This window comes from Myxocyprinus asiaticus, chromosome 34 (genome assembly GCF_019703515.2).
Source record: "Myxocyprinus asiaticus isolate MX2 ecotype Aquarium Trade chromosome 34, UBuf_Myxa_2, whole genome shotgun sequence".
Taxonomy (NCBI): Eukaryota; Metazoa; Chordata; class Actinopteri; order Cypriniformes; family Catostomidae; genus Myxocyprinus; species Myxocyprinus asiaticus.
The window spans coordinates 24,084,167-24,107,596 of NC_059377.1; the positions used below are offsets into that span (position 1 = coordinate 24,084,167).

Below are 23,430 nucleotides of genomic sequence, written 5' to 3' on the forward strand. Positions count from 1 at the left end.
CCAAACAGTAAATGTTCTCAATTTAAACCCTGAATATTTTGATTAATACATTTCTGTACTTTACATACTCTTGTTATAGTAGGAGTAGTGTGGTAGCATACCATTCTAAACTCAGCCTCTTTGAAAGGTTAATGTTTGTTATGTGTATATTTACTTGATTATTTCATTTTGTATTATGATATGTTTCTGCTGTATATACCCAGTACTGTTAAAATAAAATAAAACCATTAAAAAACGTTATCACGTAATGTACATCACGCACGCGCTTGTTGTGGTCATTTCCCATAATGCACTGGTGCAGAGGGGGGAAGTACTTTCGCGGGATTTGCAGCTCGTTTAGCCTGTCCTAGTTATCCATAAATGCATGCCTTTTGAATGTTTTAATACTGTATTAATCAGTCGTGCAGCTAACAGGATTGTGCATAAAGGTATCCCGTGCGAGGGATTGTTGAAAGACGACGTCAAGAGGCATAAAGTGAGTATTTAAACAGTTGGAAAGAGCGGCCCGCGTGTTGTTTATCTTCTGTACAGAGATTCATATATTGTTTGCGATATATTTCAATAATGCGCATGATTCTGGCAGCACATCTTTATTTTCATGTCGTATTATGGAGTGTTGCATATTTTATCCTTAATCGAATAGTTAGCTAAAGACAATAGAATGACCCGGATATCACATAAACGACCATTAATGCAGTTCGAGTATGTGTAATTATTGGCCAAAGATGCACGTGTATAATTCAGAGGCTGCATGTCAGCAGTAATTAATTCACCGCAAGCATTTGCTGCTATTCTGGCAGCTGATGGTTTAAAATAAAGGTTTAGTTATGAATCACTTCAAATAAATCGAGGTTGTACGACTCAAGTGGGTTAAATGAAATCACGCATCTAAAAGAATTTTATCATCAGGACCTGAGTAACAGAGATAACACGCTGAATGTTAAATCTCCATGTTCCGTGTCTGAAGAGAGGATGTTAATTTCATCTTTCATTGCCGTTTCATGAAACACGAGAGGTTTGCTAAATGCAACGCCCTCTGCTTATGGAATACTTACTCTTCAAGTAAAAGAAACAGAGCACATGCCTTGCAAACTTTTTTACATTTACTTTTTTGAGGGAATTTTGATATTTCAACCTCAGTTCTTATAATACATCTATAATACACTTGTGTACACAAAATAGTTACACTCAGGACCTTAAGGACAAAAATGTCCCCCATTGAAACCCATTAAAACTGCAATATTTGATCCCAGTGCCATTAAAGCATAAAATCATGAATTCTATGATATTATGGTTTCATTCCGGAGCCCTGGCTTCAAAATGTAAATTTTTAATATTTTCCACCAGATGGTGGCATTTCTCATTTTTAGCCTATGGAGCAAATACATGCTTTTTTCCTATTCTCTGTTTGCTGTATTATAGAGCACTGCAGGCCAATTGAATAAATGATGCAGCTAAAATTGTGTGGGTGTGTTGGTATGGATGTCAGAGTATGTTTTGTATGTGTGTATTAAGAAATATGTGTGTGTAAAAACCAACAGTGGGATGTAAACAAACTGGTATTTAAAGGGTTAAAATCCTGAAAATGAATATTTGTTAGTTATGATCAGGACTGATGTTGGTTAAAAAAAAAAATAATTGAAAGTGGAAAATAATATTAATATTATTATGGCAGTTTTTGACAGACATTTTTGTCCTCCTAAGGACCTCTGAGTAACTTTCTTTTTTTTTAATTTATTTTTATTGATGCACAAGGGTTAAGCTTACGCACCTGAATCTCACAACCCTTAAATGCATGGGAATTGCACCAAACACTGTTACATATTTGTGTCCTTAGAGACCCGTCACTTATATCTATCACACATGGATCTACACAATTCCCAGATAGTGTCACATTTTCAAAAAAAGACTTTTTTTTTTTTTTTTTTATCATCAAGGAGAAAATGCAATAGATCAGGACAAATCTAGAACAGGATTAATTACTTTCATACTGAAATTTCATGAGACACAATTGGCTGTCAAACAAGTATTGAGCTACACAAGTATTTTCTCAGGCACTTATTGAGTATCAATAGATGCACAACTTGTGTAATTTCAATAGTACACCCAAATAAGTGTTCATGTGTTACACTTGGTAGAGTTTACTTCCATGTTGTTTCTTCATCAAATAGCAATGTTAAATGTAAATCACTGACACAGCAGTGCTACCTTGAGTAAGAAATAACATGTACATTTACATGCATATGGAATAATGATAATTCATTGTTGAACAGAAAATCAGTGTATTATATGATTTTTGTATGGATATAGTACTCAATTTTCTTGAAGGAAACCAAGAAATAGATGTCCTGTGATACTAAACTTGTGTAGATATGAAATAATCAGAAAATAATCATTTATGGAAGTGCACTGCAAAAGACAAAAACAACACTTTTAAATACCTAGGGTCTCTAATTACCTTCTACACTTTTGGTACTTAAACCATTATTAAAAAAATATATATATATATATATATATATATATATATATATATATATATATATATATATATATATATATATATATATTGTTACACTATAAGAGAGAGATTGAGGAATACTAAAGAGGTGTGGGTGAGGTACAGGGTGTGAAATGAGGTCCCGGGTCAATAAAGACCCCAGGTATGCTTTTAAGGATTAATCAAAAATTCACTTCACACTTTCAGGAAAGATGTCTGCTTTCTCACAGTCAACAGAGGACTTGTGCAAGTTGAACACCACTGAGGTGGTCATAAAAGAGCCTGACCCTGAAGAAAGCTTGATGGAAGAGCATCAGATGGAGCAGGAGAAAGTAGAGGAGCTCCAGGAGGAGATGAAGGAGGAAGACCTGGATTTAAAACTAAATCAGGATATATGTGTAGAGGAGGGAAGTGGAGAGGAAAAGAACAAGCCAATAGATCCGGGCAAAGAAGAAGAAACGAGTGTAAAGGAATACTTTGAGCATAAGAAAATAACCATTGAACTAGAGGAGAAGAACAATGACAAGGAGGATACAGCACAGTGTTCAGAAGAGCTAGTGATCGCTAAAGTTGAGGACTTAAGGGATGAAATGCAAGTGGATGTGGACCAGACTGAGGATCCTAAAGGGAACATGGAGGTGGATAAACCAGAAAATGAAGGTATATATTAACTGATTGTTTTTTTTTTATTTTATTTTTTTATATGGTATAGATTGCTTCTTTAATTTAGTATCCACTGAAATGAAAGGTAAAGGGGTTATTGATATTTATGAGCAAATAATGTCTATTATGTGTGTTGATAATCAGTAATGAACAACATATTTATTTCACATCAGTGGAAAAAATATTCAAGCTGAAATTGTTTCAAAGTCTCAAAACAAATAATAAATGAGATAATGAAGCAGTGAGGTTGTGAGTCAAAGTTACAGTAAAGAATCATGTTTTTACAATGCTGAATGTTGTAATATAGGCTTTTGAAAATAGAAATGGTAGGACGTTATATTCTTAGGTACTGCTTAATTGTTGTTTAGAATGTTTTGATGCAAACTGTTAATCTTGTGTATTATTACTGCAGAACAGAGGAACTAACCGCAAAATCCATACATCAAATGGCTATTTCAGTTTATCATTTAACTTCACTAATGTATTGACATACGCGATAACCAACACTTTTTTTTTTTTTTTATAGAGCTAGTGAATTAATTCTTAACTGTTGAGAAACATTTATTAAACTTTCACTTTAACAGGAACAGCTGAAGGTGTAAAAAATGAGACTACGAAGTCACTTGCTGAAATGGTAAGCACAATATCACTATATTATTACCATTGCAGGAAATCAAGTTTTAAAGTTTATTTGTTAAAATATGGAGCAATAAACTCCTAATGCTAAAATCACTTTCATCTATATTCAGCAGACAAAACCAATGTTAAAACATTCCACAAAACCTGAGGTAAAAGTTGCCCAGCCCGCTGTCACCCAACCTGTGAAGATAAAGGATGAACCAATGGATGAGGAGTATGAGAAAGCATCTGCACCACAGCGTCCAATGGACAACATTAAGGATGAGCCTGACACTGCAGCCGTGAGTTTCAACAGTGAATTCTGCCTTTTTTTTATATAAGGTCAGACAGTGCATTTGGTGGCAATGCCTCATTTACACCTTGTATAGATGCATCTTTTGTGATCTGATGACGTGGTCAGGCGAAACACATTGCTGTTTACACCTGGTTAAATGCTTAAATGAGTCTTCTGTGTCACTTGTGTTCGGATTTCGAGGGGAGGGTCTCTGATTTCATGACGCCATATATCAATCACTTTGTCTGAATACTACTTTGTGTTGATAATGTTATAAAAGACAAAGCAAGCACAAAAAAAGGCACGCTGTTTCTCCCAAAAGCATTTGAAATTTAATCGAAACACAAATGCAACATTTCAAGCAGAATTCTTCATTAGTTTAATAAAATACCTGTATTAACTGAGATTCAGATGTTTGTGCTTCTCATTTGTGTCATTGCATGTTGATTTCAGACACATTGAAGAAATTCTGTGAAGTTCTCGTGCTCGTTTATGAATCGGCTTTTTCAAATATTCCGATCCGACTGTTGAAATTCTTGTTTTAGCGCAGTGGTTGATTGAAAGGGGAGAGGTGCCGCTTCACTACTGTCCAGGACGCACTCAGGACAGATTCGAGTTTACTCCTCAAATATGATGTGGTCACATGCATTTTTGAATACCTCTGCATGTGGTTTATGATGTTTTGCACCCATTACACGCTGACCCTTTGTGAACGGATCACTCGGAACCCATCTTAATACCAGGTGTAAATGGGTTCAATATCAAAATCAAATCCCTTTATTGTCACTCAACCATATACACAAGTGCAACAGTGGGTGAAAGTCTTGGAATATAGACTTTCTATATGTTACAGATCTTTTGTTTGAATAGTTTGGGTTTAGGTTAGGGGTGTCAGAAGTACCAGTACTTTTGGTTCCAAGTTGATACTTAAAACAAAAAACTTGGTACCTAAGTGCTGTCTGACACACGTTTCAAACAAACACATACACATGCAACGTGGCCGTGTGCGTCTCTCTCTCAAACTGGCGCCTCCGGCTCCCCTTTATCTTGCTCTACCACTGATTCAGCGCTGGCCGTGCACCATCACGGCCTGGCCACACCCTCCTCATCGTCACACTCCTCCCTCGCCCAATGTATCACACAATTTAATATAGTAAATAACATGAACATAAAATTGCTAAAAAATGAATCAACTCTTATTTAGCACTATATTTGTTCAATTTTACACTAAACTTTTGGATAAATATAAATAGACTAAGCTGTGTATCGCACATAATTATTGCTCAATGGGGCAGTTTTAACTGTTCATGAGATGAATAGTCTGAAGGGAAAAACGGTTCTGGTGGTCAGTGTTCTGTAGCACCATCCAGAAGGCAACTGTTCAAAAAGGTGGTGGGCTGGGTGAGTGGGGTCCAGAGTGATTTTTCCTGCCCTTTTCCTCACTCTAGAAGTGTACAGTTCTTGAAGGGAGGGCAGGGGGCAGCCAATAATCCTCTCAGCAGTCCGAATTGTCCTTTTTAGTCTTCTGTTGTCCGATTTCATAGCTGAACCAAACAGTTATTGAAGTGCAGAGGACAGATTCGATGAGTGCTGAGTAGAACTGTATCAGCAGCGCCTGTGGCAGGTTTAAATTCCTCAGCTGGTGAAGGAAGTACAACCTTTGCTGGGCCTTTTTCGCAATGGAGTCAATGTGGGTCTCCCACTTCAGGTCCTGTGAGATGGTAGTGCCCAGGAACCTGAATGACTCCACTGCTGCCACAGTGCTGTTTAGAATGGTGAGTGGGGTCAATGTTGGGGTGTTCCTCCTAAAGTCCACAATCATCTCCACTGTTTTGAGCGTGTTCAGCTTCAGGTTGTTTTGACTTCACCAGTGAGCCAGCCGTTCAACCTCCCTTCTGTATACAGACTCATCATCATCTTTGAGGCCGATGACCGTAGTGTCGTCTACAAACAGAGGGGTCCTTGGTGGTGCAGTCATTGGTATACAGGGAGAAGAGTAGTGGGGAGAGCACACATCCCTGGGGGGCAGTCTGGGCCCTGTGCATTCCTTGACGAGAAAGAGAGAACCATTCATTGCTCTTATCTTTTTGTTCTTAACACTGACTGTTAAATAATTACTTAAAATGAAGCTATGTTTACTTAAATGAGAAATGCTTGAAGGCTACATGCCATTGATTTAAGTTTAATATTTAAACTCTGGTGCAATTTGGGCAAATTTTAAATGTGAATGTTTTGAGGCCTTATTTTGTTATTTTAACTAACATAAATCCAGAAGTGATGGTTATCTCTGAAAAGTTCAGATTCTAAGCTTTTAAATGATACCTCGTATGCCTGACATGTATCTGATATGTATACGGAGACTTTAACGTTTTAAGCCGTAACTTTTTTTTGCAACATAGCGCCCCCCCAATATTCTATGGGGATAGTTCACCCCAAAACAAAATTAACGATTAAATGAACCCATTTTAGGGTATGGTAACAAAATTGGTAATTGATCAATTTTGGTATTGTTACAATCATAGGCATTGCTTAACCCCCACTAAAATGTATCTCTGCCCCCCTAAAAATCTGTGACTTTGAAAACAGCATCCAAGTGTCTAAAGAAGCGGCAGCCGCAACGCTGCACTTGTTTGAAGCGCAAGACTACTTTGGTGGCATTTCCTACCTGTAAAGACGGACTAAAGCATGAGCCAATAGCATTGGAGTGCGGGCTGTGAAGGAGCATATCATTGGTTTCACCCACTGAATGAATACACCCCATTTCCTCATTCCCTTTGTGAATGAGCGAGGATCAGCGAAAGGCGTCCCTTTTAACTGGTTGAAGGAGTGGAGAAGGCATGTTGTTCGTTTAGTTTGGTAATCTTGTTTAACAAAGAGAGAAATGGGCTGGATGAATTGAGTAAAAGTGACTAATGACATTACAAGTTTTAATTTACGTCCTGATCTCATTGTAATTACTTTTAGGTTTATAATGTTGTCTTTTGTTGTATACCTTGATGGCCACGCACAGCAGACCACAAAATGATATTAGTATTTTTTGTCATTTGCAGGGGAAATGCTTATGATGCTTAAACATTCTGCTGAAGTCTCTTAGTAGACAGGCAGATTTTAATAAAGTATAATTAGACTTGTTTTGGTCATGAAGGAGGTGCTTAATGTTTTAATGACTTGCTCAAAACACTAAAAGACGTTCATTTGTTGCCACATACTGGCGTAAAAGTGTGTTACAAAAAGGGTTACTGAATGAATAAGTGAACAAATCTGAACGAATCTTTATTTATACCTTTTTTTTTTAATCAGGTTTAGTCTGTTGAAATTAAATCTCTTTTCGAGTGATTTTCTCTTTTGAACAAATTCAAAAGACTCGAGTCACAAGTTAATGACATACAGAGAATACAGAGTTAATTAATTCCACTAAAGAATGACCAAGCTAAAAGTGACATTTATTGTAATACTAGGTTTTTGTGTAATTTGATATAACTAACCCTCTGGAGTCGACTGAGGCAACGACTAAAATTATCCTTCATTTATGGTCATACAGATAAGTGGAAGACATCATTCAAAACTGTAAAAGGTGTACTTTTATTTGTGTCCACTCACAATAAAAACAAAATGTTGTGCGTTGTAAAATTCAGAAAACAAACATGAAGCACTTTCTGGTGCATCCATCTATTATCTAGAGGACGTCACAAAAATGAACTGAAATTCAGCATAGAATTGTCACACAGACATGATAAATATGTCTGTCTAATCCTTGAAAAGTATACTTTTAAATGAACCAATTCAAATCCAAAACAAATTTTCTCAGATTATGTAATGTGAATGAAACCAACAAGAGATGCAGTTTTTCGGTCTCGTCTCATTAGTGCTGTTCTAGGCACACCCATTAGCAGAGCGTGCTGTTGACATGGTAATGACCTGGGGACGAGCCTTACAAATATGGTGAACGCCCCTATCAGTGCTATAAAAATGGCATCAATTTTCATCAGATTAATTGATTTTCCATTGCTTTTGGAAGATGTCACATTACTCTCGTGAGGAAGCTCTCCAGATGACCCTGGACAGTGAGGAAGAATTCTCATTTTACTCTGAACGGTTGCATTTTAAAGAGCGACTTGATCCAACGGAGGATATCATTTCTAATGAGTAAGTCATTTATTCTTACTTGCATTAGTTAGCATGTTGTTTTAGATAAGCATGTACATATTTTACTGGCTGGAATGAAATCAGCGGGTTTTAAATATTTAGAGTGAAATCTAAATGTCGTACAAAACGAGGATGTCAATTTTAGTTTTGGCTAGCTTATGACCAGTGTTTACTGTTAAATACTGCCTCATCAATGAAGCTTGTTTTCACGAATATCTGCTCAGGTGTAAATGTTTGAAATATACGCTATAAATTTGTCCAGTCAATGGCCCATCAACAGACATGCAGAGCGCAATGGAGATTTATTTGTTTATAGAATACTTGAGGTAATGAAAGAAACTTGTCCTTAGGGTGTGCCTTTAGCCCTGTTGTGCCCTACATACAAAGTATATGTGCATGTATGGCATTACAAAAATAGTGTTCTTTTTTTATGACTGGGCAATATTAGTATTTGTGATTGGTAATGTTAATAGTATAGTTGCTATGATCCTGTTATCAGCATGCTCACAGTTGTTTGCTTTTTTACAGATGTGAGAATGACAGTGACCAGATTCCTGTTGCAAAGAGAGCCAAGACAAACAAGCAGGCAAGCTACAGGCAGTCCACTCTGTCATGGAAAGCAGAGACTGATGTTGACATGGTTTCACAGACTCCGAGATTCCTGCCCACACGGGAACCTGGACCGCAGCGGAGTCCTGCTGACTCGCACTCTCCCCTGAGTCTCTTCAAATCGTTTTTCTCTGAGAGTGCTATGTCAACTCTGTGCCACAACACAAATGCTCAAGCTGCCCGGGCAATTGTGAAGGGTCGCAAATACAAATAGACAGGTGTCGGCGTCAGCGAGCTGTACCGCTACATTGGACTGATATTATACATGGCCATGGTAAAGGTGAGCTCCATCACTGACTACTGGAGGCAGGGCAGTCTTTTCTCCGTGCCTTTTCCTGCCAGTTATGTCAAGGGACACATACCGCACCATTTCATGGAATATGCACAAGTCACCCAGACGCAGACAAGGAGAATGACAGAAAGAGGGGCACAGCTGAACATGACCATCTTTTCAGGGTCAAACCCCTCATGGACACGATCCATCATGCGTGCAAAGACATCTATCATCCTAGAAGAAATTTAGCTGTGGATGAAAGAATGGTGGCATGCAGAGCAAACACGGGAATTTTGCTACCTGTCCGATCAACTGTTGCAGTACTGCACTGCACAGCACAAAACCATGAAGTGGTACAGAAAGATATTTCTACACTTGTACATTGCTGCAACCAACACATTCATATTGCACAAAGAGCTACACAGCAACATGACCCACAAGGAGTTTATGGAGCAGCTTATAGCAGAGCTCCGTGGTGTGTCACAGAAAGTAGCACCAAAACCGACCATTATGGCACTTTTCCACTGCATGTTACGGTTCGACTCAACTCTGCTTGCTTTTCTGAGTTTGCTTTTCCACTGCAGTTTAGTGCCGCCTCAACGTGGGTGGGATTATAGGCTGATCGTCATAGTTGCGCCACCTTTACTGCCGTGACATCATCTTAAACGCGGCACAAACATTACTGACCATAAGCAATAACACGACCGCCAGCTGTTAGCTACTAGCTCATTGTGCTGCATAAAGCAGTTATTGCATGGTGATTTTTGCCTGGTTGTTTTAGAAGCAAGCTTTCCAGTAGCTGGTTAACTAAATAAAGTGAAGCTTTCAAGCAGAATATAGAGGATGTTACGTTTTGTTCCGTTAACTCTATCGTTTTATCGTGGACAAAACAATAATGCCGAGTCCGGGCACTCATCCTCCCATTGCTATAAATAGCGTCCATTTGGTCGAACCACTTCCACTTTCTTCTGTTTGAACCACTCTGGCTGTTGTGGTCCTTGATGGTTCTGTAGTCACTTAAGTTTTTTTTTTTTTACTTTTCCCTACACTGTTGGTAGGTCTGGTGGTAGCCGTGTGCGGCCAACAGCTGAGACACTTCCTGAAAGATTTTTTCGTTTTGCGTCGTTTCGTTCTTCGCTAACGAGAGGAACCTCTGCACCTCGTTTATTGACCACGGCGTTGTTTTGCGCACAGCCATTTCTTTTTACAATTCGAAAGTCGTGTGAACAAGTGATACTGCTATCGCTGTTGCTAACTTTAAAACTAGCGGGATGATGTCCCGTGTCACAAATCCAGTGACGCTGGTAGTGACGATTCTCTCTGACCAATCAGTGATCTGCAGGGTTTTGACGTCACATTTAGTATCGGCTCGGCTCGCTTGGAACCTCAACCGAGGTGGTACTAAAAGTATCAAGTACCAGGTACTATCCACAGTGGAAAACCCCCAAAAAGCGAACAGAGTCGAGTTGAGCTGTACCGTGCACTGGAAAAGCCCCATTAGTGACCATGTGCCGGTTCCAGGAGCTGAGCTGACCTCAGATGCCAGGAATATTGCTACTGCTGGTCGCTGGATCTGTGTGTGTTGCAAAGCAGTGCATGGCAAGAAGCAGCAAACACCTTGGAAATGCAAGGCATGTGACATTCACTTGTGTCTTTAGTTGAACAGGAACTATTTTGATTATATTGTGCACTGTTGTAAATAAACTACAAAAAGAAAAATATTTATTTTAGTCTCCTCACATTCTTTTTGTTTCATCACAGTGGCATTCTGCTTTGAGAGCCCCATTAGGGAGTGGGCCATTATCACACTAGGTGTGAAGTTCATTAATATACATGACCATTGACTCCCTCGCAAATGGTGTCATACAGAAGTTAAATCATTGTAGTGTTTTATTTGAATAAATGGACAAACATGTACATGTTGCTTACATATTATCGTAGCACAATTTGTGCTGAATACAGTTTAATGGGTTCAGGGCATGTCAAAACATCACCAGGATCCCCAAAAAAAAAAAACGCCTCAGACTCCAGAGGGTTAATCTGTAGAAAATGCAAAAATATCAATTTTCTATAATGAACTATTTAAAAAATAAATAATGGAGTATAAAAAATAATTATTTGAATTGTTCTTTAAACAGTTTCAGTGTGTGTGTGTGTGTGTGTGTGTGTGTGTGTGTATATGTGTATGTGTGTGTGTGTATATATATATATATATATATATATATATATATATATATATATATATATATATATATATATATATATATAATTTATAACTGTTTATTATTGGAAATTGAAATATTTTGAATTAATGTTAGCTAGATATCTTGAATGATGTGGACACAATTTAAAAAAATCTATGATAAAGTGTGAAATGCATTAAATGTGCACATCTAACAGTGTCATCGAGGGCTGAGCCCCCCTAAGATTGAAACCCTAGAATCGTCTTTGGTGACAATCCTGGATCAGGGTGCAGAAAAGATTAAGTACTGTTTTTAAAAATGTTTGTGCTGGTAATCAAATGATTAGTTTATTTTTTTGCTGAATGTCACAATGTTGTGACTAACCAATTATCAAAGACTGGTTTGTCAAAACTTGTTCACAACATAGTATGTATAATATTTTCTATAAAAACTATAACGTTACACCATATGACATTTTCAGCTAATAGCAAAATTGTTAAATACACATACAGTTGAAATCAGATGATTACGTACACTTGGGTTGAAGTCATTAAAACTAATTTAAGCACGCCACAGATTTAATATTAGCAAACTATAGTTTTATCAAGTCGTTTAGGACATCTACTTTGTGCATGACATGAGTAATTTATCCAACAATTGTTTACAGACAGATTGTTTCACTTTTAATTGACTATATCACAATTCCAGTGGGTCAGAAGTTTACATACACTTAAGTTAACTGCCTTTTAAGCAGCTTGGAATATTCCGAAAAATGATGTCAAGCCTTTAAGCAGTTAGCCAGTTAGCTTCTGATAGGCTAATTGGAGTCAATTAGAGGTGTATCTGTGGATGTATTTTAAGGCCAACCTTCAAATTCAGTGCCTCTTTGCTTGACATCATGGAACAAATCCAAAGAAATGAGCCAAGACCTCAGAAAACAGTTGTGGACCTCCACAAGTCTGGTTCATCCTTGGGAGCAATTTCCAAATGCCTGAAGGTACCATGTTCATCTGTACAAACAATAGTACGCAAGTATAAACACCATGGGACCATGCAGCCATCATACCACTCAGGAAGGAGACGCATTCTGTCTCCTAGAGATGAACGTAGTTTGGTGTGAAAAGTGCAAATCAATCCCAGATACTTCCAAAGTTGTGGCAAAAAGGCTTAAGGACAACCAAGTCAAGGTATTGGAGTGGCCATCACAAAGCCCTGACCTCAATCTGATAGCAAATTTGTGGGCAGAACTGAAAAAGCGTGTGCGAGCAAGGAGGCCTAAAAACCTGACACAGTTACACCAGTTCTGTCTGGAGGAATGGGCCAGAATTCCAGCAACTTATTGTGAGACGCTTGTGGAAGGCTACCCAAAACATTTAACAATGTGTTAAGTTAAACAATTTAAAGGCAATGCTACCAAATTCTAACAAAGTGTATGTAAGCTTCTGACCCACTGGGAATATGAAAGAAATAAAAGGTGAAATAAATCATTCTCTCTAGTATTTTTCTGACATTTCACATTCCTAAAATATAGTAGTGATCCTAACTGACCTAAGACAGGGAATGTTTTCTATGATTAATTGTCAGGAATTGTGAAAAACCGAGTTTAAATGTATTTGGCTAAGGTGTATGTAAACTTCTCACTTTAACTGTATGCAGTGTATTTGCTAAAGTTTCATGCTTGGATGTACCTAATGTCTCGGGTATGTTTTTTTTTTTTTATTAATTTTTTTATTTTTTATTATTATTGTTCATGGTAATGAATAATTGTGAATAATCCCACTGTGTTCATGCTTTCAGGAGTTTAACCAGACACCTGAGGAGTTTAAGATCAGTGCAGTGTTCTCTGTGGGAGGGAACTCCTCAGGCATTGGTATGATCATTGAAAAAATATTAAGATACTTAGTTACCATTTACAGTGCTGATGAATAGACCTGATGGTGAAAGGTTCACTGTGGGTTACCTAGAAAAGAAGTTTATTAAGGGAAATGAACATTGAGGGAGTCGGTCCTTAAATGTCTCACATTGTCCTCTCCAGCAGCCGCCCCAGCAAAGGCACCATCAATCCCTGCAGTAACTCTTCGTCCTCTGGCCCCTGCCTCACTGATGACTGTGGTCTGCACTGGCTGTAAGAAAGTCCTGGTAAAGGGACAGACAGCTTTCCAGCGCAAAGGCTGTTCTAAACTCTTTTGCTCACCTCAGTGCCTCTGCAGCACCTCTACCATGGTGGTTAAGATACCGCAGAAGAAAACATGTCACTTCTGCCTCAAGTAAGTAAGGTTTCATTTTTCAGGTGATCAGACTAGTTGCACTACATTTAAATTTATGCATCCAAAGCGACTTGTAATGCATTCAGTCTGTGCATTCCCTGGAAATTAAACCCAACAACTGACTAGTCGATAAGTGGTTGAAGTGGGGTCAACTACTGACATTCATATTTTTAGTGGTGGTGCTTCTAATGGGAGATGCAACTTCTTGGAGAGTGTTTTTGTGTGAGTATAGCTTGCTGTGCTTAAAAGTGAATAATAGTCAGCACAGTAAAACCCTCTGCAAGAAGTTTAGTCTGTTTAAAGCTGATGTAATTTCTGTGAAACTAGCGCCACAGAATGGACTTGCAAAAATAAGCTATGTTTTCGAAACGGCTTTCTGAAAATGCCCTCATCTGCCATTGATCAAACAAAGAGAGAGACCCGTCCCCAGCTCGTGCCATTGGTTGAATAGTTTTGTTGGGGTGGGTCTAAACGGGTTGCTCGAAACAAACTATTTTTATAGTGGCACAGAGACACAGTGTTTAAAGTTTTTACAAATTAACCTATAAATGGCTTACTTACAGTTAACTGAGATAGAAAAAAATATTTTAACACTGAAAAAGTTACATCAGCTTTAATGCTTTAAGTTTAGTCCATTTATGCACCCCTGCTGTTACAGCCATTAAAACGTTGCATCAACAACAAAATACAAGACGATCACTGTCGGCCATTAATTCCTCTGCTGTGAGTAATATTCCCATTTTTGTGAGGTGTTGTGGAGAGATTAAAGTCTTTTGCTGATTCTGTTTGATACTACTTAAATAGTTTCAGTAAAAGTTAAACTGCTCGATAACTAGATGCGTGCCCGCAATATTGTCTTGCAGATCACCCTGAGATTCCCAGTCTTTCTGTTTATATTGAAGTGTGTCATTTTGCGTTCAGGATGCACATAAGCGGTTTTGTGCCACTCTGTATTAGAGCAATTCTTATTTCATTTCTTATGTTGATAGAATGGAGCCTAATTATGCTTTATTATCCTTAACACAGACTAGTTGGCTAGTCATTCAAACAACTGACTAGTTGAATATGAAAATTGGTAGATTTGCACGTACCTAACATACACGTTACATCCTCTACTTCCCTGCAGAGAGATTCTTGACTTAAAGGATTTGATCGTTTCCCCTGTGGACGCATCTGGAACTATAAAGGACTTCTGCAGTCAGGCATGCCTTACTGCTCTTAACCTGAAGTGCAGTGTGTGTAAGAAGATGGGTGTGGTAAGTGGCCATCTCCTTCTGTGATGTGGCAGAATATTTATGTGCGCTCTGTTTGAAAAGACTGAAACTGAATTCTTAACATGCATTTTAGGTTGATTTGTTTGTATCAGGCATAGTATGTCATTGCTGCCCAAAAAAATCTTTGTAGAATTCCACAAAGAAAAAGCTTTATGTATATAAATACAGGGGTTATAATAGATCAGATCTGAAATAAAATGTCATTTCTCATAGGCTTATACTCATGAAGTGAACTTGATGGGCATCGTCCATAAGATGTGCAGCGACACCTGTTTCAACCAGTTCCGTTCCTCCAATAATTTGACCTTGAACTCCTGTGCGAGCTGTGGTGGATACTGCCATACTGCAGATGGTCAGAGTCCGACTCTGCATATAGATGGTACTTTTCTGAAGTTCTGCAACCAAAACTGCCTCGCAGACTTCAAAAAGGTAACAGCCATGCAAAACGGAAGAGAACAATACTCAGATAAGATCAACCTTTCCAGCATTTTAATTTAAAAGCTGTTCTTGGGTAAGTATTAAATAATAGTTTTTGTCTTCACTTGTAGAAGAGTCTGAAACCCGTCACCTGCAAAATGTGTCGTGTCATGCGACCGACTGCAGATATGGTGGACAGTCCAAACTCAGAAGGCATCAGAGAACTTTTCTGTTCTGCTCCCTGTATCACAGCAAATAAAGTTCAGACTGTCAGTACCTCAGGTAACAAAACCACATTCACCAAGATGCGGCTTTCTTAATGGTCTTTTCAATATTAACTACCATACCTTTATATTAGGGCTGTCAGTCGATTCAATTATTTAATCGCATGATTGTTCATGGTTAATCGCAGATTTTTAAAGTGCTTAAATTTCACACTACATATACTGTTCCTGTCAAAATGAATTTATTTCCATCTTAGAAAAGAAAACGTAAAAATATTTTATAAACACTTTCCAAACAAAGTATTCCACAGTATAAAGATAGAAATGCACTAAAATAGCACCGATGTAAGTAGCATTAAACTTTTTCCAAAGTGTAAGAGGGAGGTTGACTGAATAAAAGAACTTGTACTCCCATGTGTTGATTATTCATTACAATGGGCATTAAATCTCTTAAACTCTCATCCACAATATTCATTTTTGGTTATTTACTTTGCTACAGCAATCGTGAAAATGCAGCTTTCTACAGGTCCCATTTGGGTTTTTGTAAACAATTACGGTTAAGAGGCCCTTCTCCATCACTTGACACGGAATCACTGTGGTGTGTGTGTGTCATTGTGATAATACCCGGACACATGGCAAAGGTGCTGCCCTATTCCAACTAGTGTTCAGAACTCGCATGAAGCTAAATAAAATGTCAGAATGTAAAGTGAAAATTGGTAAATGCGTTGAAGAAAAATTAACGCATGCTTTTAATTAAAAATGTTTAATGCATTAAGGCATTAATATCGACAGCTCTACTTTAAATACATACTTTCTAATATTGAACTAAGTTTTCTATTGAAGAGTACTTGATTGTCCTTATGGTTTGCTTGCCAACAAGGGGCTCCAGTGGAATGCAACAGCTGCAAGCAGAAACTAGTGCCTCAGTACCATTTAGCCATGTCTGATGGAACCATTCAGAACTTCTGCTCCTTTCCCTGTTTAATTGCATTTCAGGTAGAGTTCAGACCCATCTTTTACATTAAAAATATTATGTGAATCAGATATGCAGAATGTATTGCATGAAATAACTTCCTGTAAATCTTTATTTTGGCCTAGGAATCCTTCAGTAAGACAAAATCAAACAACCAGGTAAATACGGTGACTTCTACAAGCAACAACATATCTACCCCAAAACCTGCTGCCCCTAAACCAGCTCTTGCAGAATCCAGCTCATCAGCGAAGACTACTGCTCCTTGTGGTCAGGTGCAAACAGTCACCAAGATTCCCTGCTCTCAATGTCTGCAAGCGTTCTTCCACAAGCCAGAACTACTGGAGTTCAAGGTACTTTTGTGTAGACAGGCACAAATCACTGAAACATTTCAACACAGTGGGGAAAAATGATAAGTGACTGGCGTAAGAATTGTTGGGATTGTTTTTTACATTTATAAATAATTCCTGCAAATCTGATCATTAGGTTCTATAACTCCATATGAATGCCTATAATTGCCATACATTGTAAAACTGCACATCAGGTAACGTTTACAAGGAATTAGTTTGTATGTACTTTCTACTCAAAACAGTGGGTAGTTTACCCTAAACCTAATGGTTGCATGTTTTGTTTAATCTTTCAGAGAAAGATGTATGCTTTCTGTGATAGCGCTTGTGTTGAGGAGTTCAAAAGGATCAACAACATCATGGCACGCTGCGAATACTGCAAGATCGATAAAGTTGTGAAGGAGGTAAAAAGGATAAACAAGATTGACCGCTCTTTCTGCAGCGAAGGTGAGAAAAACTAGCTTGATGATGTTAATATTGTTATTTGCAATATTTTTTGTTTTGCTTTATACTGAATTTCCTGAACCACAGGTGTCACAATTATTTGTTCATCCTTCTCTTTACAGGATGTAAGTTACTGTATAAGCATGACCTGGTTAAGCGCTGGGGAAAGAAACATTGTCGCAACTGCCTCTACTGTAGCGGCACATGTCAGAGTGTAGTGACTGGTGTCTTTGCGAACAAGCAGGAGGAGTTTTGTGGGAATGTATGCTTGCAACAATACAACTTATTGATGCGTCAGGTAATATTTATCTCTTGCTATTTTTTTTATTTGTATTTATTTTTTCGTGTTGTACGAAACTTAGGGCTACAGAGAGGCCTTGTACACTGTGTTATCGTGCTGCAACATTATGCTTAAAGAAATAGTTCACACAAAATTGAATATTCATTAATGTTCCAGGGTTATAGGTTTGCAAATTTAACTAGCTATTATTTTGTTTTAGTTCAATTTAATGCTGCATAAATATTTTTATAGCTATTTTTAGCTTTTGTTTTAGTATAGTTTTTTTTTTATCCGTTATAACACCAGAAAAATTGTCTGTAACTCTTTACAATAAGTATGTATTTGTTGACATTAGTTAAATACATTAGTTAACATGAACTAACAATGAACAACAATTTCAGCACTTAGTATTGGTTAATGTTAATTCCAACATAAACTAGCTTATTTTGTGATGTTTGTTAATGTGTTATCTGTTAACATTATTTAATGGATTATGAACAACCATTAATGACAGTGTACAATTGTCAATTTATAAATTAACCAAGATTTAAAAATCCTATAACAAAACAGTTTGTTAATTCAAGATACCTAATGTATTGGAGGTCACGTGACGCCATGCAAGGAGCAGACGTGTGAGCGACAAGCTCTGCGCACTTTGCTGAATTTTCGATTATTCTCATGTTATATTCTGGTGAAATTTGATACACCCAGTTACACATTTGCCCTTTGTTGCAAAACATGGCAAAGAAGTCAAAATCCTCGGGCTCTGGAGACATTAAAAGACACTTATGTGTTCAGGATGAAAGCCCTGACAGGCCTACAGACTGGGGACTCGATTTGGATGGCGCGGCGGGAGAAGGAATCCAGCGTCAGTTGTCCAACATGTCGGTGATGTTGACTAAGATTCTTGCTGACTTGGAGGATTTCGCTGTAATATGTCGATCGATTACGGCGATGGAAACAAAATTCTCTGAATTAGCTACAAGAGTGACTGATGTCGAAAAACGAATAGAATTTCTGGAATCTTCGGAGAGGGAATTAACCGCTAATCCGCCCGCGACCAAAGTTGATTTGGAACATCATCTTAAAAAGCTTGAAGATCTTGAGAATAGAAACCGCAGGAATAACTTTCGAATTGTTGGAATTCCTGAGCATGAGGAGGGCAGAGATATGGTGAAATTCCTAGACGAGTTTTTCCCCGAGTCTGCTCGACGTAACAGGCCACAAGCTGGAAATCGAGCGAGCTCGGAGATCTGCTGAGGGAGATAGGCCCCAATCGATTCTGGGCAAATTTCTGAGATCATCCGATAAAGATCTTGTGTTGCGCCAGGCGAGGAGCAAAGGGAAGCTTTCTTGGAAGAACCATAATATTTTCTTGTTCCCGGACTTTGTGAGTTCGACGAGAGAAACACAATTGGTTCAAGGAATGCAAGAAACTCTTACATCAAAAAAAGATCTCGTTTGCTCTGATGTTTCCTGCCAAACTGAGAATAGAAACGAAGGTCGGTCGCAAAGTATTTACATGTCCAAATCTGGCAATGTCTTTTATAGAATCAATGTCTGAGTAAACCATTGGATGTTTCTCATGTGAGTGGGCCTGACTCGCTGTACATACTCTTGAGGAAGCTGGGCGACATTTTAGGTTTTTTGCGTTGGCTCCGCCTAGCGGCTGGAGCTTGTTTTGTGAATAACACTTTTCCTTAAAGAAACATTTGCATTGAAGTTCCCGGACAGATTGAGAGTGGACACTATGGATGACCGCAAAATATCTACATGCTCACACAAAGGATGTCTTTTATAAAGCTGACGGATTGTGTAAGTCATGGTATATACTTTTATGCAGCCTCTGAGTGAATTGACTCGATCATCCGGGTGAACCGGGATGCTGGTTTTGTTTCTTTTTGTATTGGTTCCGCCAAGCGGCTAGAGCTTGTTCTGTTGAATAACATTCATTTGGAACAGCTGTTGATTCATCTGTTTGTTCTTCATGCTTATTCCTCCTGCTGGCTGTGGTTTGTTTTGAGTTTTATTTTATTTTTTACGAGACATTGGAATGATTACGTCATCCGTTGAACTCATAACAGCCGGCTCACTGAAAATTCGTTTGTCTGTCCGAGGAATCTGAACGGTTTTATATCAGCTGGAATTTGTTTTGTGGAAGATCACATCCTTTGAGACAGTTCTGTGAATGAATCTACACGTTCTTTGTGTTCATTCTTTGTGTTCATTCTTCCTATTGACTGGGTTTATTTCACAAAGTATTTTCTGTTATGTTATTAAGTTGAGCAATCCGATGGCAAAGTTGTCGTGGGGACTCGAGGGCGTTTATGGACCTTTTGAGTTTAGAGGGATTGTCGCCAGTTGGCGCTGTCGTGCGCGGGGTTAATGCACATGTTTTTCTTTTTTCTGTTTGTTTTGTTCGGGGGGGGATGTTCAGGGGTTGATTGTTTCGCTAATGGGGATTGTGGTCTTCATAATTTTGTTTTTGGCACACAATTTATTTTTTCTATTATATCAATATGTCAGTTGTTAATATAAGTGTACTATCTCTCTCCACATGGAATGTAAATGGGTTGGGGCACCCCATAAAAAGAAGGAAGGTTATTTCTTTTCTTAAACGTAAGAAATATGATAGTGTTTCTTCAAGAAACACATCTCTCCCCACAGGAAGCTGAAAAATTTGGGAAGAGATGGGGTGGACATGTTTTTTTAAGTGCTGGCACAAGTAAGAGCAAGGGAGTCATTATATTGATTAATAAACATTTACAATTCAAATGTCTCAAACAGATTAAAGATAAATTAGGAAGAGTAATTATTGTTTTAGCTGAAATTCAAGGGCAAAGGTTGATTTTGGCTAATATTTACGCACCTAACGCTGATGATCAGGGCTTTTTTATAGATCTTGAAGGGATGTTGCAAGCTGCTGGCACCCCTCATGATATAATATTGGGAGGAGACTTCAATCTTTTGATGGATTCAGTCCTTGATCATAGTGAAGCAAAAGTGTGTAAGCCCCCTAGAGCAACACTGATGCTTCATAGGATGTGTAAAAATCTTGGTCTTTCGGACATTTGGAGACTTTTGAACCCATCTGGTAGGTACTATACATTTTTTTTCCATCAGTCCATAAGATTTATTCTAGAATATATTTATTTATTTATTTTTTGATATCCAAATCCCTAATTTAATTTGTTGTTGATTGCTCAATGGGAAACATTTTAGTCTCAGATCATGCCCTGGTGAGTTTAGAGGTGATGTCACATATAGAGAAAAAGAAATCATATAGTTGGCGCCTTAATGTATCCCTACTGCAAAATCCTGATTTCCAACAAATGTTAAAGACTGAAATCAATGTTTATATAGAGACCAACTGGTCCTCAGTATCCTCTGTGGGCGTGGCTTGGGAGGCACTTAAGGCAGTTCTTAGGGGTCGGATCATACAGTATGCCTCATTCATCAAAAAATCTTGACGAGGTAATTAAGTCCCTACCTACAGGCAAGGCTCCGGGGCCAGATGGTTTTGCCGCAGAATTTTTTAGATCCTATGCTACAGAACTGGCTCCACTTTTGTTAGAAGTTTATACTGAATCATTTAAGAATGGAAAGCTTCCGCCAACCATGACACAAGCCCGGATCAGTCTGATTCTTAAAAAGGACAAAGATCCAAGCGAGTGTAAAAGTTACTGTCCAATTTCCCTGATCCAACTAGATGTAAAAATATTGTCAAAAATTTTGGCTAATCGATTAAATTATGACATCTCTTATACATATAGATAAGGTGGGGTTTATTCGGGGCCGCAGCTCTTCTGATAACATCAGGCATCTCATCAATATCATGTGGTCGATAGCGAATGATCAATCTCCAATCGCTGCCATCTCACTTGATGCTGAAAAGGCTTTTGATATGGTAAAATGGGATTATCTTTTTTAAGATTTTGGAAATGTACAGATTCGGGTGTACATTTATTGGTTGGATTAAGTTACTTTTTTAGACACCCTGTAGCAGAGGTACAAACAAATGGATTAATCTCAGATTATTTTACTTTGAATAGGGGCACTCGGCAGGGTTGCCCTCTTTCCCCATTATTGTTCTGTCTTGCCCTGGAACCATTAGCAGCCGCGATAAGAAAGGAGGATGATTTTCCAGGGGTGGTGGCGGGAGGTGTGCTGCATAAACTTCTGCTTTATGCAGATGATATTTTATTATTTGTCTCTGAACCTACTAGATCTTTGCCTTGCCTCCACAGAATTATTAATTCTTTTCCAAGTTCTCAGGATACAAAGTCATTTGGGCTAAATCCGAAGCTTTGGCTTTGACAGCGTACTGCCCAGTAACGGCTTTTCAGCCGGGCGCCTTCCAGTGGCCCAAACAGGGCATTAAGTATTTGGGCATTTTATTCCCAGCAAATTTGTCTGATTTAGTAAGTGTTAATCTTGACCCTTTAATAAAAAGGTTTCCGAGCGATGTCAGCAGGTGGGCTTCATTACATTTATCTATGATTGGAAAGGTTAATGTTATTAAAATGAATTGTATTCCAAAATTTAACTACCTGCTACAATCTCTCCCTGTAGATGTCCCCCTCTCTTATTTCAAGGAATTTGATAGCATAGCGAAGTCCTTCATTTGGAATGGTAAACGTCCCAGATTGCATTTTAATAAGTTACATAGGCCGATAGACAAAGGAGGGCAAGGCCTACCCAAGATTTTGTTTTATTACTATGCGTTCAGTCTCAGACATTTGACTCATTGGTCACTTCCACCTGAGAGAGCCCCTCCCTGGTTTGTTATTGAACAGGCAGTTCTTGCCCCTATTTCGCCATTACAAAGCATCTCTATCAAACTAATCGGAAAAGTTAAGTTACACCCCGTTATTTCACATTTACACTCGGTATGGACTAAAGTGTCCAGATTGTTTAAATTGGACACTTATTTAAATGCTGCTTCGAGCATATGGCAGAACCCAAGACTATGTATTGGCAAGTCTCCTTTCTGCTGGCCGGAGTGGATTGTGAGGGGGGTTGCTACACTCGGTGACCTATATGAAGGTGGTGTGTTGAGATCATTTCAAAATTTGGTCCAACATTTTGGGATCCCCAGACCTCAGTTTTATAGGTATTTACAACTGCACCACCTGCTTTGCACTATTTTTGGGAGTAGCACACATCCCCCTAAGGACGCAGATGCTTTGGTAGAGGTGATTGCGGCTTTTGGAAAAGGTCACGAGGCATCAGTGTACTACTCCCTGTATGGGGGACAGAGCCTTAACTTCTTTCAAGAGAGTATGGGGGAAAGATTTCAGCTTGGCATTGGAGGAAGGAGTGTGGGCTAAGATTCTTAAAAACGTTAAGTCTGCATCTAGTGATGCAAGGGTGCGTCTTATACAATTCAAGATTTTGCATAGATTTTATTGGACCCCCTGTATAGGCTTGGTCTTAAAGACACACCCACTGCTGGAGATGCCAATCGGAGGATGGAGACATGGCCCATGTTTTTTGGTGGTGTGTCGAGATCCAAAAATTCTGGTCAAAGGTTCAGAATTTTGTGTGCGACGTGGTGGGCACTCAGGTTTCATTTTGCCCCAGACTTTGTGTTCTGGGCGATGGGGCGGTCATCGATGTGGGGGATGGCCATATAGGGAACTGGGTTCTGACGTGTGATGATCGCCAGGCAGGTTATTTTGAGGGGTTGGAGGTCAGCTGGTGCACCCCCATATCCGGAGTGGTGCACGGAAGTGGGGAGGGTGGCAGCTTATTAGGAGGTGTCATCTGGAAGACGGGGTGGCTTGGATAAGTTTGTTCGGAAATGGGGCAGGTATTTGGAGTTTTTGGAGGGCTTTCGGGTGGGGTGTGGAGAGAGTAGTGTATTTATAGTTTGTATGATTATTATGTGTGTGTATATGTATTTATGTTTGTATATGTAGG

At 38.6% G+C, this 23,430-nt stretch overlaps 1 protein-coding gene across 3 annotated transcripts in view; it reads left to right on the top strand.

Annotated features, from left to right (window-relative positions):
- The first annotated feature begins 301 nt into the window (after nt 1-301).
- The window catches only part of LOC127425291 (zinc finger MYM-type protein 4-like), a 39,269-nt gene continuing 16,140 nt past the window's right edge, over nt 302-23,430 (top strand). The window contains exons 1-13 of one of the 3 annotated variants that reach the window (XM_051671075.1): nt 302-475; nt 2,705-3,157; nt 3,745-3,794; nt 3,910-4,080; nt 13,083-13,155; nt 13,321-13,552; nt 14,679-14,808; nt 15,040-15,255; nt 15,375-15,525; nt 16,348-16,463; nt 16,566-16,790; nt 17,081-17,231; nt 17,351-17,526. In XM_051671075.1, coding sequence (XP_051527035.1) covers nt 2,710-3,157; nt 3,745-3,794; nt 3,910-4,080; nt 13,083-13,155; nt 13,321-13,552; nt 14,679-14,808; nt 15,040-15,255; nt 15,375-15,525; nt 16,348-16,463; nt 16,566-16,790; nt 17,081-17,231; nt 17,351-17,526 — 2,139 coding nt within the window. In that variant the 5' untranslated portion in view covers nt 302-475; nt 2,705-2,709. The remainder of the gene's footprint in view (nt 476-2,704; nt 3,158-3,744; nt 3,795-3,909; nt 4,081-13,082; nt 13,156-13,320; nt 13,553-14,678; nt 14,809-15,039; nt 15,256-15,374; nt 15,526-16,347; nt 16,464-16,565; nt 16,791-17,080; nt 17,232-17,350; nt 17,527-23,430) is intronic. The other 2 variants (XM_051671077.1, XM_051671078.1) reach the window with 2 other exon arrangements.